This window comes from Leptodactylus fuscus, chromosome 7 (assembly GCF_031893055.1).
Source record: "Leptodactylus fuscus isolate aLepFus1 chromosome 7, aLepFus1.hap2, whole genome shotgun sequence".
Lineage (NCBI taxonomy): Eukaryota > Metazoa > Chordata > Amphibia > Anura > Leptodactylidae > Leptodactylus > Leptodactylus fuscus.
The window spans coordinates 124,644,473-124,665,439 of NC_134271.1; the positions used below are offsets into that span (position 1 = coordinate 124,644,473).

The 20,967-nt window shown below is 41.8% G+C and overlaps 1 protein-coding gene across 1 annotated transcript in view; it reads left to right on the top strand.

Annotated features, from left to right (window-relative positions):
- Positions 1–20,967, top strand: part of SCFD1 (sec1 family domain containing 1) — a 74,138-nt gene extending 53,171 nt beyond the window's left edge. Inside the window, exons 16-25 of the mRNA XM_075282991.1 lie at positions 4,505–4,575; positions 8,935–9,014; positions 9,106–9,168; positions 11,050–11,125; positions 13,219–13,272; positions 15,050–15,102; positions 15,634–15,667; positions 16,350–16,415; positions 17,825–17,893; positions 20,616–20,967. Coding sequence (XP_075139092.1) covers positions 4,505–4,575; positions 8,935–9,014; positions 9,106–9,168; positions 11,050–11,125; positions 13,219–13,272; positions 15,050–15,102; positions 15,634–15,667; positions 16,350–16,415; positions 17,825–17,893; positions 20,616–20,639 — 590 coding nt within the window. The 3' untranslated portion in view covers positions 20,640–20,967. The remainder of the gene's footprint in view (positions 1–4,504; positions 4,576–8,934; positions 9,015–9,105; positions 9,169–11,049; positions 11,126–13,218; positions 13,273–15,049; positions 15,103–15,633; positions 15,668–16,349; positions 16,416–17,824; positions 17,894–20,615) is intronic.

A 20,967-nucleotide genomic window follows, 5' to 3' on the forward strand; every position in this document is an offset into this window, starting at 1 on the left:
AACATAGAATCTCCATACAAATAAGAGAAAAGTTAGCTATCTTAAATGAATGGGGTCATCCCAACTCTCCCTTGACCAAAAACTTGAGGGGAAGGAAAGATTATAAATGATGAATTTCAATGCTTGATCATTTTGTTCTCAGAAGACATAAGCCGTCGCCAAAGGTATCAGACAGTGACTTTTCCCCTATACCTATTGAAATCACATGCACACTTGGGTGAGTTGAGTGTTTGGGAGGAATAGCTTTCAGCCAAATGGGGTTTGAGTGACAGCCATTGAAGGGGTATGGTCACCTTTATTCAGAGCACTATTAGGGAACGGAGGAAAATGTTCTGATTCTAAAAGATGTTCTCTATGGTGTTTGTCTAGAGGAAATCAACAACCTCATGAAAACTTCCATATAAATAAATGACAACAGATTTAGGAGTTGCAGAAGTACATACTTCATGGAAATAACGACGCTCCAACTACTCAAACACATAAAGTAAATATAGAAACTGTTCAAAGTAGAAGAAAATGTCATAATATATAAGCAAGGCTGTGTAAAATGTCATCCTTGTGGCAACAATTTACCAGTTCCTTCCGAAATACAATAACTCCTTTAGAAGTTGTAGAACGGACACCAAGCATTGGTAATGTAACCCACTACCTCTGAGAGTCATAGATTTATTTCTCCGTAGTGAGATCTTATCTGGCGATCTTATTTTGTGGGTATTAGCTTGCCAACTTGTCTTTATGAAAGTGGAAGTTTAAAGAAGTCGAGTTTTTCAGATCTCACTATGCTCAAAAGATCATGCCATTGAAATCCAACTTGCCCTATCCTTACCGACTCTGATATCTACTGTTGTGCATGGAGTCCTCACGACTATTCCCCTTTAGAAGTTGTCCGGCTTGGCACACTTGTGCATATAAAGGCTACACGTTACCCATGACACCTATCATATTTACTATGCTACATCAAAGAGTAATAAAACTGGATGGGATTGCATTATGACTCAGATTGCCAAGACTGACACTACAGTTGCAGAAATCTACATCTGCATTGCTTATTATACTCATTAAAGGGATCCTATCATTGGATGCCCTTTTTTGTCTGACTAACACGTAGGAATAGCCTTAAGAAAGGCTATTCTTCTCCAATCTTTAGATGTTTTCTCTGTGCCGCCGTTCGGTAGAAATCTGGGTTTTCTTCGGTATGCAAATAAGTTCTCTCGCAGCACTGGGGGCGGTCCTCAGCACTGCCAGAAAACTCTCCAGCGACTCCTCTATCTTCCTGGGTTTCAATATTCTAGGCATGCGCAGTCGGCTCTGCCATCGCGCCTCGAGCAGAGCTGACTGCGCATGCCCACAGCCACAACAAAATGGCTGCTTCAACCAGCTTACTGTGTGAGCAGCCATTTTCTTATGGCCACGGGCATGCACAGTTGGCTCGGCCCGATAGCAGAGCCAACTGTGCATGCTCAGTAGATTGAAACCCAGGACGGAAGAAGACATCACGGGTAGGATGTTCCAGAAGAAGATGGAGGCGTCACTTGAGATTGGCATTGGGGATGCCTCCAGTGCTGTTTGAGCGCTGAGGACCGCCCCCAGTGCTGTGAGAAAACTCATTTGCATACCGAAGAATACCCGGATTTCTACCGAACGGTGGCATGGAAAAGACAACTAAAGATAGGAGAAGAATAGCCTCTCTTAAGGCTATTCCTACGTGTTAGTCAGAAAAAAAGGATATCCAATGATAAGATCCCTTTAACCCTGCTGGATTTCTTGTGAGTGTAACAAAACAACCCCACTCGCTTTCAATATTATTTGATATAACATAGCTAAAGCATGATTTTTGGTTCCAGCCAAAATCACAGTGTAACCCTAGCCTTAAAGCCATCTTCTTGTTTTGTTTAACTGAATAGCGGACACTCAATTATTTCTTTTGGAGGGATTTTAGTTCAAGGTATTTCAGTTCAAGAAGTTTCAGATGCAAGCATAATTGTGTGTCCGTACGTGATATATATCATACATGCCGCAGGAAAAATCAGGTTGGAAATTCACTTGTGATGCAGGTGCTAAATCTCCTGAATTTCAATTTATGTTGCAGATTTTAACTTTTGCAAGGCATGGGGTAAAATCAGCCGCAAAATCTGCAACAAATCTGCATTGAAACATTTTTGCAGAATTTACAACCTACGTAGACTTAATTAATCTCAAATAAATGACGTTATTAAAACTAGATTTTATTGATATACGTTAAAATAAAAGTCCAGGTTCTATATGGACATACCCTAAATATCCCTTCATGCTCTTTGTCCTGAGTATCTGTGGAGGAAAGCGCTGGTCCCCACGTACAATGTGGACACCTTCCTATGCCCCATGGAAAATTTAGTCCATATTTAAGCTGGATTTCGTTGCCCAAAACCTGTCAGGAGACTGGGAGTCCTTGCATCACACTGATCTATGATTTTGGGAGTCCCTGACTCTGGTCTCTTGGCCCCATGATATTAGTCATATGGATGGTAAAGCCACAAAAGATGCAGGGACTCGTAGTATCATAGATCACTGTGATGCAAGGAGTCCTGGTCTCCTGACTGGGTTCCGGCCAGGAAATCTATCCGATGCACAGACTAGATTTTCCGGCCTAGATTCCCCTGTGTGCATGGGGCCTTATGCCAATAGGGATTTGTTTGTTTGGAAAACTACTTTCTGAGTTTAGAAATTCACATTATTTACCATTTAAAATGTATCACATTTATTAGTTTCGAGTAAATAAAACCTTTCAGTTTCTGGTCCCATTGGTCTTCAGTTTCCGTGAGTTGCTGCCTTGCTTTTACTATTATACTACCATAATGATTTCTGAGCTGAGCTCGTTGGCCACGCGTCAAATGAATAAGTTAAGCTTTATTAGGTGAGAGGGATTATCACTTGCTTTATGAATTGGATCCAGGTCTGCGGGCTTCTCGGGCCACCATATATTATATTCATATTTCGGATGCCTGAGTCTATTTCATGCTTATTATTCCTAAGGACTAAACAAGTGAACATGTGAACCTTCTAGGAGTTGGATGTTGTGTTCTTGTTAGCACAACGCAGTAAATTTGGGCTTCCCCGAGTACTTCCCAGTGATGACTAGTCAGAATTTATGACCATCAGTCCAGATGTTAATGTCAGGAACGCAGAGTCAATGTGGAAATGTGTTCTCCTGTAAATAGACTTGTCCACATTGGACTGTAGCGACACTAAGATTAGCAGATTTGCCAGGCTACTGGAAGTTAATAGAAGAAATGACTCTACTTTTTGTTGTCAAGGTATATTTACATAGCGTATACTTGCAGTGTACCTAGTGCAAGGCTTTCATAAGAGCTGCCACTAAACATAGAAGGCCCAGGCAAAATGTTAATTTTTTACAGGCTGCTCCAGTGTACTCTGAGTGCTGTCTGGTCCTGCTGATTTGGCATCTTCTCAAGGTTAAAGAGGACCTTTCATCTCCTGGGGCACATGCGGTTTAATACACTGCTAGAAAGCCAACAGTGCGCTGAATTCAGCTTTCACGTTCTGTGCTCCTGGTGAAGAGCTATCGGTGCCGATATCGTAGCTCTTCACTGTCAGAAGGGCGTTTCTGACAGTCAGGAACGCCCCTCCTCATGGTAGCGTCTATAGCGCTGTACTGTGAGATGGGGTGTTGCTTACTGCCCAGCCATGACGCATGTCTATGGACGAGTACTATCAGGAGGGGAGGGGGCGTTCCTCACTGTTCTCACAGTACAGCGTAGACGCAGAAAGGGCGCTCCTGACTGACTGTCAGAAACGCCCTTCTGACAGTGAAGAGCTACGGTACCAGCACCAATAGCTCTTCACTGGGGGCACAGAACGGGAAAGCCGATGGTACGCTGAATTCAACGCACTGTCGGCTTTCTAGCAGTATATTAAACTGCATGTGCCCCAGATGGTACTCTTTAAAAGGAATGTATACCCAATTTTATTTATTAATTAAAACCTATATTGAAATCTATTCTGACTACATCCAGATATACTTATGTATGTATCTATGCTATACTTGTGTAGTACATCATAGATGAGTGCTTATAACTGGACACACAAACACCTCATTATTACACTGAGGGCTGCATTCAGAGAACTGGGAATGGTGTCCAATACAAGTGTGTTCCTGTTACAAAGTTTTTAGCTTTTATTGCCTAGTTGAGCAGTTTTATGTTACATTTTTTAGAGCCCTCAGAATATTTTTCAGATTGTTTCATGCTACTCATTTTCTAAGTAGGAACATCCTTGTCCAGTCGCACTCTTAAAATAACACTTCGTCCTTTCACTGCGCGTTTAATAGCTCTCCAGCCGCTCGCCCGCAGTGAAACATTTACACAGCATTTACTTTTACACCTTTTGAAACTTTATGCCTGGATTAGAGATAATTTATTATTCCATTTACTTGTGGTCATGCAACAAATGGTTTCTTTTATTGTATGCCTGACATGTTTTTGTGTTTCCTGCTGTTTGTTTGTAGCTGGGACGACAGAAGACAAGATGCGGTTGTTTCTGATCTATTACATCACGTCTGCACAGCCCCCGTCTGAGGTACCGACTGCTATTAAAAAGAATTTTCCATTGGTTTTCTGAATGAAATGTAATAAGTTGTTTGGGTAACTTAGGTAAGGAAGTGAGGTTGTAGAGAGAAATAGTACAAGGAAGTATTTTCTCTTCTGAATGACTTTCGCTCTGTTTTCTTAAAGGATACAGTAAAATAAAATGGCCACTGTCTGTTGTTATTAGGGTATGTTCACACGGCGGAACATGGATTCCGCCGTGTGAACTTCCACACAGCTAGCCAAAACGGGATGCCGCTGCAGTGCATTGACATTCTGTAGCGGCATTACGCTCCTGGTTAGGCCCAAATGAATGAGACTAAACAGGAGTGTGTCTCAAGCCGCAGATAGAGCATCTCGCTTCTTTTTTCCGCTACTAGCTAGCAGGAAAAAAAAAGCGAGCGGCTCCCATTGAAGTCAATAGGAGCCATTTTTGCTGGCAGATTTTGAAGCAGATTCAACATCAAAATCTGCTGGCAAAAAAACTCTGTGTAAACATACCCTTAAGCTAAGGCCCACAGCTTTTTTTGTTGCAGGTTTTGTTGTGGTTTTTTGAGCCAAAGCCAGGAGTGGATTGAGCAAAAGGTAGAAGTATAAGAACTTCTTTTATATTTCCCATTCCTTTTGTAGCCATTCTTGGGTTTGGCTCAAAAAAACGCTACAAAATCTGCAACAAAAAAAACTGCGTTTCCGCAATGTGGGGCCTCATCCTTAGGTTGTTTTCCTGCTCTCCCTCCCTGCTAAAATTACATCTTGAGAAAGACTGCAGGTAACATCTCAGATTTCACATGTCTATGGAGATGGGAAGGGCAGTATTGAGCAGAAAATGAAGGAGATAAGAAACGGAGACTTAATCTGATGCTGTGGCTAAGTAGGCATTTTCTATCACAACCAAAGTACTTTACTGACATCAATGAGTGAACAGCATTCAGAGGTCTGCTTTACAGCTTTAGATGACTTACAGACTTCTGAGGGACAAAGCAATTGGAATGGTGGATCCTTTTCATAAAGAGGACCTTTCATGTCCTCGGGCTTATGCAATTTTATATACCGCTAGAAAGCCGACAGTGCACTGAATTCAGCGCATTGTCGGCTTTCCTGTTATGAGCTCTGGGGGTATAGATATCGGTGCAATTATTGTACTGGGGGGGACGTTCCTCACCTCTCTGTGTCATCGCTGTGCAGTAAGAAATGCCCCCTCTGGCAGTATAGCGATACAGATAGTACTGTCAGGAGGGGCATTCCTAGCAGCTCGGCTAGACTGTTAGATACGACCTTCTGACGGTGAAGAGCTATCTGTAATTGCTTTCCCCAGGTACATAATGGGAAAGCTGACTGTCGACTTCCTAGCAGTATATAAAACCGCATGTGCCTGAGAACATGAAAGGTCCTCTTTAACCGTTATTCTAATCCTGGCTTTGATAATAAGATGACTGCCAGGATGTGATCTCTATAGAACAGGAAGTGTCAGTCTATTATAAGATTCAGTGGCCAGAATGAAAACTATAAATATCTCCGATTTCTGTAGATATTTCAGATATTGCTAGAAAGAGATTTATATATAAATCTTGTGACATGGTTAATTAAAACAAAAATAAAATACCTAAAAAGCTTTTTAAAATTTCATATAAAAACGCGATTTAAAAAAACAGTTTATTTTCTGATGATTCATGCCCTTTAAAATGTCATACAACACAATACAAGATGAACCGAAATAAACAACAAATCCTAGCCACCAAGTGATAGAAGTCCCTTTGTTGTTGTTTTCATCCAGCATATCCTGTATTTAGGAGGAATGTCTGAGGGATGTATTTTAATAAGCTGGGGGCATTCTTCTGTTTTAGCCTAACAAGTATCCTTTTGTGCGCTATTTTCTATTTGCTAGTCGTACTTTAAAGGAAATCATATGGTGTATTCCAAAGAAAGAAAGCCTTCCTGTCTCTCACACATGGACAGTGTTTTGCTAGAAAAACATAAATGGACGGCTGTTTGATATTGAATGAAGGAATGTGGTGGACACATTTCTTCAGTACCTACGCTAATCCATTGGTACGATGGTTCCATCTTTGTGATCACTTTTGTAGTCAGATTCAAAATCTTTATATTGATCCTTGAAGATTATAGTAACATGCATTTTCCTGATGAGTTTTACATACATTGAAGCGGCTGGTTGCAGAGCTTTGCAAGGTTCCCATACACATTAGAATAAACTTGATGAGTTCAACCACAGGAAACATTTGTTGAGTGAAATTGAACAACAAACAATAGTTTTGGCCAACCAGTGGGCACACCATCACCACCTGGAAAGAAGGTGGTCTTCAAAGCATCCGTCCTGCAGCACATTTGCCCAAAGAAGTTGCACCTGGGTCTGTAGGTCCTGCACAGTCATAGGTTTTGCCGAAACTGCCGGTTCAACAGGCCCCGAAAATGCTCGATTGGCAATAAATCTGGCAACACAACAAAGTGCTGTAATCTAGTGCCATGTATGGACGAGCATTATCCTGCAAAAAATGTTGCAATGTTGCATGAGGGGCAACACGTTGCTTCAGGGTGTTCTTTACATATCGCTGAGCTGTGAATGTCCCTCATATCACTACTAGGGGTGACTGTCTTATGCAATGTCTGTCCAGATCATCTCACCAGCAGCTGGAGCAATGTGTCACTCCATGTCAAAGACAGGATTGAAGCTCTCACCATAAAACTTCCATATCCAAACCTGACTATTGTTGGATCCCGAACAGAACTTAGATTCATTGCCAAAAATGATACAGTTTCAGTCTGTAGCGGTCCAGGTTTTTTGTTCAGAACATCACTGCAAACAAATGTGATGGTTTCTGGCTAAGACTTTGAGATTATGGACTAAATCAAAACCAAGATTAGTCAGAGTTTCAGAGATCTGAACTATGCTGTGTCTGTCACTGAAGTTACAATAAAATATCTTAGTAAACGTCCTCCCTTAAAGAGGTTGTCCAATCTCAAGGATCCTATCTATACTGCTAACTTTTGTGGATTTAAGGCTTTTCCTAAATACATTACTTTAGCAAAACTGCTTTGCTTGGCTATTATCTGAGATTATTCACTTCATTGTTTACACTGCATAACCACCTGGACCTAGGGATGATCTTATCTCTCCACCTAGGAGAAGTGATGTAGCACCCTACTCTTAGGAGGGGAAGGGAGCTGAGTGCTCGGCGCAGCTTGTATTTCTGAGCTGTTTATCTCCCAGAATTTTGCTGATAAGGGCTGAGACAGGGAGTCTGTTACCTCTGTATGTAAGCACAGACCTAAAACGGAGTTTATTGCAAGCTGACTCTTGTTCCTGTAGCATGTAAATTTGGGATTCTCATTACCTATCAAATCCAGCTCTGCTACATCAGCTTCATATTGTGCATCTTCCAGTGATACTGTGCTAATTTACATGTACTGCTATGAAGAGACCTAGCAGAGCTGGCTTTGTCTGGGAGACATAAAGTGAAACCCCGCCCACCAATTTACCGAGAAAACCAGGAAGTGTACAGAGCATACTGCATGCAGGTTGGTGAACAGGCGAGTTGGGAATACCCCTTTAAAGGTTGTCTATTATTGGGGATATGCATTTTAAACTAAGAACACGATGGAATAGCCTTCAGAAAGGCTGTTCTACTCCTCAATGCCGCCATTTATTAAATAAACAGCTTTTTCCATTTATGCAAATGAGGCTCAGAAAGCACAGGGGGCGTTCCCCCTATGCTCTGAGCACAGCTTTGTCATGACTTCAATGCTGCCTCCTGGGCCATTGCATCACGCCCCCTGCAATGTCCTTGTCCTCCTAGCTCGTGTAGGAATAGAATAAAGATGGCCGCCAAGCATGTGCAGAGCCGACAGCGCATGCTCGGCGGCCATCTTTATTCTAATTCTAAACGAGAGTATTATAGAAATAAAATAAAGATGGCCGCCTAGCATGCACAGAGCCGACAGCATGTGCTCGGCACCCCCTGTGCTTTCTGAGCATCATTTGTATAAATGAAAAAATAGTGGCGTTGAGGACTAAACCAAAAGTAGGAGCAGAATAGCCTTTCTAAAGGCTATTCCGATGTGACCTTAGTTTAAAATGCATATCCCTTACAATAGAGTTCCTTTAAATATGCCTGATGCTTTATTATACCAAAAATGTCTGACAGTGGCTTATTCTCCTCTCCCCACTGTCTGAGCGTGCGTATGTATGGGGCAGTCTCGATGAGTAGCTGTTTTCTCTGATGACTCCCTCCATATCCTCTCTGCAGACACACTACTGTGCAGTTTATGACAGTAGAAGGCTGCTAATACACCATATGTCGTGCTCTATATGATTGATATTTTTTCTTTTTTCTAGACTGACCTCGATCAGTATAAGAAAGCTCTAGAGGATGCTGGTTGTAGCTTGGCACCTCTAAACTACATCAAACAATGGAAGTAAGGAAATGAGTATATTTATAGATCATATTATACATCTGTCAGACCAAAGACTTCATTTATACTGATGTTTCTCCTGTTATTTATGTAGAGCCTTTGCCAAGATGGCAGCAGCACCTACAAGCTATGGGATTGGTGCTACCAAATCCAAAGGGTAAGGATTAATTAATAGACATTAACCCATACATGTCCATATTACCAGTAACCGAATCAGACATATTGTTCATGAGTCTGGTATATTTGAGGGGAGTTCACACCCACCACCAGAAAATACACAGTCCAGTCCATATTAATATGGCCACGGCCTATTTTTGACATCAACGTTAAATAACCAATGGCAGAAGGCACGTGTCATCAGCCATCTGGGAGCACTCATCATTGTGGAAGGCACGATGGATCCACACACGTATGCATCTATCCTTGGGGACCATGTTCACCCCTATATGTGAATAGTTTTTCATCAGGATGATGGCATCTACCAGCAGGACAATGTGACGTGTCATAAAGCTCACAGTGTACGTGCGTGGTTGGAAGAGCACCAGGATGAGTTTACCGTACTCCCTTGGCCAGCAAATTCCCCGGACTTGAACCCAATCAAGAATCTGTGGAACCGCCATGGATGCTCAACCGTGTAACCTAGCGCAGCTGGCCACGGCACTGGAGTCGGCATGGCTCAACATCCCAGTGACCATCATCACAACATCCCCTCTCTTCCTGCACGTCTCGCAGAGGTCCGCTCTGCCAAAGGTGGTCATTATGGGTTTTGACAGGCAGTCACATTAATGTGAATAGACTGTGTATCAGACACATGGTTTCTGAGTCTGGTGTATGTATGAGGTGAGTTCTCCTTCAACTCCCCTCCGTCTTGACACCCCCACCTCTCTGCATTAACTGATAGGCTGCGAATCACCACCCTGAGGGATGGCGGGAGTGTTCTTCTAATAAGTACCCCAGATTTGGAAGCAATGCGTCCAGTACACTCGTAGTAACCAAATGGTGCAGCGGTTTATGTACAGTATTGGCTGCCAGTTTCTTTATGTAATAATGCAGCTAACTAAACGTGTTGCTTGGACTACTTATTATTTGGGGATATTCTTGTTCTATAGTGCCCCTAGTGGTTAGTAGCGTAACTCAGGATTTACGGTATTGTATTTGTTGTTGCAGACTTTGACCACATTGCACTCTTATCAACATTCCATTATCGTTGTATATGTCTGTAAATTTTGTTTTTGAGAGTGCCAACATAAATTTCTATCTGATGGTTTTGGAAAGGAGCGAGTCATTTTACATTACACTACTGATTTTATCACAATGGTTTGGGAGGTTTTCCAAATGACCCCTTTTTTGTTGGTTTGCTGTGCTTGTAAAAGAGTCCCGTGACCATGGTCAGCCAGTATGTATGGAAAGTTCATCGGAATAAAATGATACGTGATACTCCCGCATCCTTGGAAAGTAGACATTTGCATTCTTTCACTTTTTTGGTTTTTGTTGTCCCCACTGTTTTCGTTTCTTTTTGTTTCAGTTTTTTGCTCTTACTTTTCTTGAGCTTGTTTTGTTTGGTATTTTTGTTGCATTTAGTTCCTATTCCAGATTTCGAGGAAACTCCTAATATACAAACTATACATACATAGTTACCTATAATACAGTAGACATAAGGGACATGTGATTTCGGTATTGCCCGTCACCTGTATATGACCTTAGGCTTTCATATATTAGATTCCATCTTTCCTAGTAGTATTGTAACATTAATATTCCATCATCACTTAGAACAAATATGTCCTTCTTGGGAAGCTGCAGACACTTCCAGCTTCACCATTACACATTTTCCTTCCTACCACAGAGGATCTCTTGTCCCCCAGCCTGCCGCCCCCTGACGGTGTGAGACACCGCACAGACCTATGTACCAATGAAGTGTTCAAAGCTACACACTATTTATTTAGGTACAATGACCCCCTTCTTTGCCGCCTGTTCAGGGAGTCGCAGCTGGCACCAAAGGTGCATCTCTTTATACCCATCTTCTTTTTTCTATTTCCAGGCTTCTCTCCAGAGTCATGAATACAGGGTCACAGTTCGTCATGGAGGGGGTGAAAAACTTGGTTCTAAAGCAGCAGGTAAGCAGCCTAAAAAAAATCAGATTTATTTTGACAAGTGTAAAATCAGCAGGCAGACGTCCCACCTGCTACCGATAGCTGAGCCGAGTGTAATCGAGATGCCTGTAAAAGAAAAGGAGGACCAGCGACTGCAGAGAGTCAGTGCAAGTGTCATTATACTATCAGGAACCAAAGCCACACAGCTGCACAGAGGTCCCGTCCTGCAGAAGTCTACATGTAGGTCAATGCTAATCATCTGGACGTAGACGTATCATTCCACTCTTCTGTGCTGTAGAGCTAACCTTTCCAGGTTCCCCTTATGGGTTAATCGAGGCACATTCCCATCCTGCCCAGTTCCCCCATCCTGTTTGCTTTGGCTGCGCAAAACAAGAAGCTTTGTGAATCTGTTTGGACATTTGATACAAACACTGGGCACAGAACTTTCTGTCACATCTCCCACTGAGCCCATAGTAAATGCGTCTACTCTTAGAATGGCAGCTGGAAGATGTCAGAGATTGTAGCCAGACGTCTGTGTTGACTATGGAAATCCAGCTACTAGTGTCAGTCTATTGTTCTGCTTCTTCCTGGTTTGTCATCCGACCATGCTGCCCATTGTAATGGCACAGTGGGATGGGAACAGGTGACTTCTTGGTAGCTAAACCGCACAAAAATATTGAGGTGTTTGGTTAAAATGAGAGAGAATATATTGGACATATCGTTTATGAGTCCAGTGTGTTCATGTGTTGAACAGCGACCCTTCCTCATGACAGTGATTTGATGGGTTGCTGTGTATGCAGATTTACAGCAGCCACCCATAAATCACCAGCAAGAGGAACGAGGAAAGGCGGTAGGAGTGCTTCATTCATAAACCAACTGGACTCGTAATCCATGTGTGCACTATATTTTTTTTTAATACCTCCTATTATCCAAATGACACAATGAAGCCCTGCATCGGATTCCAAAAAGCCACAAAAAGGGTTTAGCAACTTTCTGGTCTCATTTTTGGAACACTTTGCATTTTTTCACCACTTTTCCAAGGTGATCGTAGTTAGCCTGTCAAGACAATGAACGTCATATATATCAAATGTATCTCAGTGTTACTCCGGTAGGGAAGTACCATCTCAGGATTTCAACAAAACTGAAAAAAAAAATTTCACTTACCTAAATCTCAGCTTAAAGAGATCCTATCATTAGAATTCCCTTTTTTAACTAAGTGCACGTTGGCTATTCTTCTCTTACCTTTATTATTCTGATCCACGCCCCCATTCCTGGGAAATATCTTCTTTCTTCCTTATGTAAATGAGTTTCAAGACAGCGCTGGGGCGTTCCCCTGCACTCAAGTGCCTCCATCTTCTTCTCCGCCTCTTCTTCCTCGTCACCGTTGCATCTTCATCCCAAAGCGCTGACTGTGTGTGTCCGTCGGCCATTTTCCTGTGTACCTAGTTAAAAAAAGGTATTCTAATGATAGAATCCCTTTAAAGGGATTTTCCAGTGCCTAAGGTATATATAATACAGATGATCTGGCCTAGCCTCCGGACACCAGGAGCTGCTGCGGTGGACTGAGAGTGGAAACAACGCTGCTCCTATGCGAATGCGAATAGGTTTGGATCTGCAGTTCCCTGGTGTCACCCGTTATACAGTGGACAGGGCTACAGCTCCACTTCTATTCCTTGAATAGGAGCCAAGTGGTTTCCGGTGCCCGGAGGCTGATGAAATGGCTGATCTGCGTGAGGTCCCAGTGTCAGATCCCCACAGATCACATATTGATGACATATCCTATGGATTGGTCATCCATATTAAACATGTTTTAGGGGGCAGAAACCCCCTTTAAATAGGGCATATTCTGACAAATAGCTCTAGACATTGCATTTTTGTGCCTGTATTAGGGACAGGTGTCCTGGGTTGAATCTGGGCCTACTGACCTCAATTTACAACACCATTAAAGATCTTTTCTACATCATGGTTGCAAAAATAAATCCACAGTACATTTTCTGAATATGACTATAATTCTAATGAAATATTCTAGACTACCTTCTTATACTGAAAAATTACAGTCAACTTTTATGCCCCAGTTCTGTACATCAGTAGTTACATTTTGTCAATTCTCTTTGCAGAACTTGCCAGTGACTCGAGTCCTTGATAGCCTAATGGAAATGAAATCTAATCCGGTAAGAAAGGGTTACTGTGTGGCAGCACGCTCCAGTAGCTTATACTGCGGCTGTGGTATAAGATGATAATGTGCTGCCGGGTGTCATGTCCCTTGTAATAACTCATCTCTCGTACTGTATGCCATCAGTTTTAGCACAGAGAAGTTGCCGATTTTCATTCTTTTATCTATCATCGTAAATAAAGTTGTCTCCAGATCTCTCTGTTCCTACCAGTTGTTTTTGTTACTTTCGTATAAGTTTTTGTTATTGACGGTTTTATTCAATTTGCTCCCAGCTGAAAGTAAAAATAGCAAGAAAAAAAAAATCCACTGCATGTGTTCTGGAAAGAATTGTGGCCCCAGCCGGACGCCCTCTTAAAGCCGATTCACTAGCCAAGAGCTCGTAAAGTGATGACTCTGGGGGCCATGTGTTTGTATACAAAGTCCCATCTCCATGTCAATTTCCGGCCCATTTCCAGACATAGTTTAACTGTTTTCGGTTGCAGAACCCATAGTGCACTGGATTATTTCTGTTCCAGGTCTGTCCACCCACTAAAAATATAGGGAAATCCAAAATGATGAGTGTAGGTTGGGAAACTGAGCTAAGATTTCACAGCCTACACCTAGAGATAACCTGGCATAGTCTCCACATTCCTAATTCATTATGTGGCACATTTTAGGGTTCAGAATTTCATTCCTTGTGGGTCGGCCGTGCATAGTAAATGTGTTCAGCCACTTATATTAGTGAATCTATGGTCCTACCTTTACCTCTGTATTTGCTTGTAGAGTAACCAGGGCTGTGGATTTAGAGTCAGCCTCAGATTCAATATAAATGATGACTTTTAATTATATTAAACAACTATCGTTATCATATATTTAATTAGATATATACGGTAACTTGTTACATATTTTAATGAATTAGAGGAGCTTTACAGCTTCTGCCTGACCATGGCTGTCGGGAGGAGTTGGAGTCAGGCAACTGGAGTCGGTGGTTTGGGTTACTGACTCCACAACATATTGATTATACACGTTACATAGCCTGACCTATATTCAGCCTTTAAAGGGTAAATTCCAAATAAAGAGAGTCCCACCCGCAGCCAGTCAGTATCCTGCTCCGCAGTGATGTGAGGCAGCAACCTCAAAACATCTGTTTATGGATGGGACCCTCTTCCTTTTGGAGGAGTTATTCTTCCTATTATTCCCAGATTATGCCAGGTATTAAACTATAGGGAGCCATCTTCCAAATGGCAGCACTAGGAGCAAATTCTTTTCCACCAATGAGTTCTTATTTGCATGTTCCTTACCCAGAATTCCTAGTAGGGCATGCATCGTATAATGAGACACATTACTCCATTTGAGATATGGAAATTAGTGGGCCTCATGGATTGTATAGCGCTAAGGAATATGTGGCTGCTATATTAACAACCAGAAAATCACAGGTATCAGTGATGCAAAGGACTAAGATTACGTTCACATCTGTGTCAGAATCTCTGTAGGAAACTTGAAGTGTTTGACTGAAATGGGCAGTCGAAAGAAAACCTGCACACACAGCTTTTTCTTCCGCCACTTTCAGTTTAAAAGGACGGACCCATAATAGTCCAGTGGGTTCGATTGGACTCCATATACAACTGTCCATTGTTCTAGTCCTCCAACTGACCAGAACAACGGACTGCCCAGGACAGATGTGATCTTAGCCTTAGGGAACCAAAGTCTTCTATTTTGTTTCACCCTTTTTTTAGTTTGTCTTCATTACTTTATGTTCTGCTCTAAAATGTTGTAATGTAATTTTTGTGTTGCAGGAAACCGATGATTACAGATACTTTGACCCCAAGATGTTACGTGGAAATGACAGGTGAGACTTCTGAGACATCTGAAAATCTACAGAGCCCAGCACATCTTTCATATGCCAAAAAAGTGCCCTTTGGCATCCACCAGGCCATATGCCCATTGTGTATATATAGTGAAAAATCCAAAGTTATCCAGCATATATCAAAAGCGTATCCTTTTGGTATACATTGGGCTAAAATGCCCACTCCATATATCCTTTGGACACAGTGCCCCTTTTCCCCCTTAACCGCATGCGCCAAAAGTGTGTCCTTTTGGCATGTGCTTGGCCAGTATGCCCAGTGTATACATGTGGTACCCCATCCAAAGATATCTACTAGTCCAAGTGCACACTGCATAAGCCTAAAATGCTTCCTTTTGGCATACACTAGGCCAGTATATGCCCAGTGTCCGTATACAGTGCACAATCTCATTTTTTGTTCATTTTCAGAGGTTTCTGCCTAGGATCACAACTGATACCTCTGACAGAAGAATAAAAGGAGGTGTGAACAGAGTCTTATGATAAATTTCTTTAATGTTCTTGTTTTCTGTATTACAGTTCTATACCGAGGAACAAAAATCCCTTCCAGGAGGTAAGTACAGTAACTGCACAATCGTACATAAATGCGATAAGTAGATTCTGATCCTCGACAGACTCCATAGCTAAATGTTTTGGCTTCTTTGCATTTTGTAAAAGAAAATAGGACTTTTTTAGATTGGTGGTGAGTGCTATTTACTGTTACATTTCCGAGCGGCACTTACACTCACACCCTATAAATGTCGGTTCATATGTCAAAGAGATGCCAAAATAGAACCGACTAACTTTTCATCATTCTGCTGCCGTGTGCCAGTACAAAGCTATAAATGTTAGTACTCTCCAATGAAACAGGCAGGAGTTGCCCGGTCTTTAGGGAACATTAAATATAAAATATGGCTATGTTTATTTATATTTCTCATATATTACCAGTGTGATGTGGAAGGCGGCAGCACCTTCTCAATTCCACCCTGTACAGCGCCACCCTCATCCGGGGTCTCTGCTAGTAATGCACCTACGCATCCCTATGCAGTTCTCTGCAAAACAGCTGGATGGGTGCAGTGCTGTGCTCAGAAAGTTTTACTAAAATACCTAATATTCACTTATATACACACATACGGTTGACCAGTTACCACTCTTCGCTATGAAACAATGTACATAGCATATGGTAAGTTATACATCCTTATACAGTGAATATATATGGTAAGCCTTAAGTCATTTCAGTCATTTATTTTCTGCAGGCCATTGTGTTCGTTGTGGGAGGAGGAAACTACATTGAATATCAGAATTTAGTGGATTACATAAAGGTACTTGTGTTCCTCTTTTTTTCCCTAGGCATGTGTGACCTCCATAAAATTGTCCGTACACCTTCGATAGCCTAAATGTTTTTTCCCACATTTAGATGTTTGTCTTAGCTGAGCGAGCATGTGTTAGACAGGATTGGGCATGTAGAGATCCAGCATGCTTGATCCTTCTTTCAAGGAAAAGTCGGCACACTTCATATACATCACATAAATAGTCAGCTAGACCTGCCAAAATCAGCAGATTCAGATGACGTATGTAATGTGTATGGGCACTTTGATTGTAAACCCTGACGTGGTCACTCATCCAGACATTGGTCTCATTTTTTGTAGATTTGGGCTATAGACTAGGACGAGTCAATTATCTGTTGTAGAACTGTAAAGAGGCAGTATTGTATCATCTGCTCATACATCAGGCTAACATCATCTACCTCTGGAACTAGCTTTTTGTGGCAGACTCCATTAAAAATTCACTAATGAGAACCAACATTTTGGCACCGAATAAGTTGACCAATAGGTGATATAAAACTAGACAGTCTAAAAACGCACCAGATTTATCACAATGGCTGATGCCGGATGATAAACCAGATGTATTTTCAAGCTGTCTTAGGCTATGTTCACACGGGGGAAAACGAGGAGGAATTCCTCTTCATTTTCCACCACCGGCATTTTCACCGCGGTCTAGTTGCGACGGGATGCCAATGCAATGCATCAACATTTCACTGCCTCATCCTGCTCCTGATTAGGCCCGGATGAATGGGCCTAATAAGGACAGGGTCTCGACAGACTCCGCAGCTGAATCCGTGGCAAGATCAAGTAGGACGCTTCTTTTTTCCGCGTCCTGCAGCGATTCCGGGAGGAATCTGCTCCTGATTCAGCGCGAAATCCACCCCCCTATCTGCGGCAAATCCCTCTACGTGAACACACCCCTTGTTTGACAGTTTTCTCTTCTGTATTTGTTGCCCTGACTGGATCCATTCTCCCGTTGTCAGTCTATTCTAACGCCATCTCTATCTTCTCTCCTCCATTGTAACTACTCTGGACTGCTCTCCCCTCTCTCTCGAGCAGATGACTTTGGCTGATTGACATGCAGACACTCTTCCCCATAAAAACAGATTTCATGGCAGGCATCTGGCTCTGATTTTGCTTTTCTCTTGGATCTTCCTGCCGGTTGCTAAGGTCTGTCTTTCCTTTGCTGACTGATGCATAGAAGTTATTTACATGGCCAGCTCCACAGAGCACTTCCCAGGGCCATTTCTTTCATAATCCTAAGCTACTGGCAGTGCGGTTATTTTCGGCTTAACCCTTTCATGGACAGTGACCTATGTATTTAGCATTTCTTCTGTAGAATTCCATATATCTGTGTATTTCCTATGTGTAGCTAACCCTTCCACCTTGCTGTGTTTTCTTATCAGACCAAACAAGGAAAGCACATTCTCTATGGCTGCACCGAGCTGTTCAATGCTGCACAGTTTGTTAAGCAGGTAATCTAACAAGTTTTCTCTTTACATAATATGGTATAACTTATAGACAGGTCTGCAGTGTTAATGGCCTATCCTTGGGATAGGTCATCAATATGGGACAGACGGACTGTGGGGGTCTGACTCTTGGTAACCCCACCAATAAGCTGATTGATAAGGTCTTTGTGCTCAGGCGAGTGCTGTGGTCTCTTCATTTCAAGACACAGTGCCATGTATATAGGCTGTGCCTCTTGAGGGGATAGGCGAATTGCAATATAAAGACAGATTATCACACTTGGGGTTGTTCAGTTTGGAAAAAAGAACAACAACAATTACAAACATATAAATGAACCATACAGAGATCTTCCCAATGATCTCTTTATACTTAGGTTTGTAATTGTGACAAGAGGGCACAAAAAGTTTTACCATATTCATAGACATGGCTTCTTTATAGTAAGAGCGGCGAGATTATGCAATGTACTTCCATGTCAGATAAGTGGGACTGGCTGCATTTCTTGAAAGTAAGGGTATCTTAATGGATACTAGAAATTTTTGAGATAGGATGTTGATCCAGGGACTTAGTCCAATTTCCATATTTGGAGTTGAGAAGGAATTTTTTTCGTTTGATAGAACAATTGGATTCAATCTTGTGTTGTTTTTTTTTGTTTGTTTGGTTTTTTTTGCCTTCCACCGAATCAACTTGGTATAGGTTGGACTTGATGGACTTATGTCTTTATCCAACTTTATCTACTATGTTACTATGACTGATACTACACACCGCTGTATCCCATTCATTTTAATGGAGAGAAGCTGCAGTACTACACACATCCACTACAAAATATATGGCACTGTGTCTTGTAAACAATGAAGAGACTGCAGCCCCTGTCCCAAACATGTCCCAAAGCTAGTAACATACATCCAGCTATCCACTTTTTATTACCTATATAATAAAGCAATTTTTGGTTATGTTAAAGGGGCTCTATCATTGGGAAAAGTCATTTTTAACTAATCACATCCTTGCATAGGCTTTAGAAAGGCTATTCCACACCCACCTTTAGTATGTAAATTGCCTCAGTGGTATTTGAATACGTCCATTTTTATTCATATGCTAATCAGTGCACCCTCTTTGCTATTGTTTCCTATGGGCGTATACAACACAGGCTGCTGATGATGACGATGACTCAGCTTCCTGTTTGCACACACACATAGGAGATAATAGCAGAGAGGAGTGCTGCTGGGAACTTCCTGTGCTGGCTGGAAGCTCATTAGCATATGAATAAAAACGGACTTATTCAAAAACCACTGAGGCAATCTACATACTAAAGGTAGGTGTGGAATAGCATTTCTAAACCCTATGCAAGGATGTGATTAGTTAAAAAGGACTGTTCCCAATGATAGAGCCCCTTTAAGGCTCCTATATAGAAGGACTGGTAACCAATGCCATGGAGGACTCTAGTGTTAGAGAGTAAACTGTGGCACTGTCTTGATATATATTGAAGGCAGCTTGGTCTTAGTATCATGTTCCAGTACATTCATGAAGTTTATTGCTTTGTAGCAATAGTTCCTATATTGGGCCACCCTAGCACAACGATTCTAAACCAAGTATCCACTAATACCTGAAATATTAGATCAAAGTATAACTAAAGCTGTGATCCACACTATGGTGCGCTTTAGAAACACAATGGAAACATCCCAGAGGCAACACAGTGGCTCAGTGGTTAGGACTTTAGCCTTGCAGCGCTGGAGTCCTGGGTTTGAATCCCGCCAGGAAAACATCTGCAAGGAGTTAGTATGTTCTCCCCATGTTTGCGTGGATTTCCTCCTATTCTACAGACATACTGATAGGGAAAAATGTACATTGTGATCCGTATATGGGGCTCACAATCTACATAAAGAAAAAAACAAAAAAATACAATGGAAGCATCCCAAAGCTACATGGGGTGCATGTGTCATGAGCTGAGAACCCACAGTGGCCCTAAGTGAATGTTTTTTTATAGTAAACACATATATGCAGCTATAGAACTGAGACCTTAAACAGCCGAGTAGTTGTTTGTGGAAAAATTCCAAGGAATTCCAAATCGTGTAAAAAAAAAAAAAAAGTTCTTTCTATCTACATAGGTGTTAAATAATCCTCAAAATTGTACAACGTTCCTCCCCACATGGTACTTTCTTAAGCATAGTGGCCTGAGGAAGACCCCTGTATGGATCAAAATATTGCATTTTTTCTGTTGGAGGAATAAAGCTTTGGGATTATTTTACAGCAATTGGATGGGATTTCCTTGTGTTTTTTGGTTTTTATTGCATTAGCCGTTATACGGTCATACATTATAGTAACCTGTACTATCCAGTATTTGGTGGAAAGAAGACTTTTATGTCCCCCCCCCCCCCCCATACACATTGATATTTCTCCTGCAAGAATAAAAACTTAAAATAGTAGAGACCCGGGCATACCTGTAGGTGGTTCAGAAGTAGAAGTTACCACTGGGGGGCCAAAGACCTCTCTAAAGTGTTATACTGTAGATATGGTAGTTGGGGGCCACATAACAAATTTAACATTTTAGAGCACAGGGTCTTCAAATCTTCAGGATCACCTGTATGATGTGGTCTGCTCTGACTGTATTCATGAGCCTGGCATCTTACATATGTTAATATTTAGTCCCGTGGTCCTGCCTCGGGCTTTACAGGATGTGTACATTCGTTTTGGTTAATTTACTAATCTTTTATCATTTTTTTTTTCTATTTCCAGTTGTCTCAGCTTGGACAGAAGTAAGAGACGCGAATGACCACATTACAGTCCTCTCTGGTGTCTGCGAACTGATCACCTGGGGCTACAAAATATGGCCTTTTGACATATACCGGTCCATTAACCCTTTTTCTGACAGCAAGGCCTGATGGTGTGGAGGACGAAGAGTTAAACCACTCCCCAGAGAGATTTATTGTACTCCGCACAAATGACTTGACGGCTTTTCTACCAACTCCATTTATTTAAGTATGCTGGAGGTGTCCAGCCCCTGTAACTAGGCATTAACATAGTCTCTGTCCACAGAGATTCATTTCCAAATAAAGCAACAGATGTTGTATAATTTTATAAAGCATAA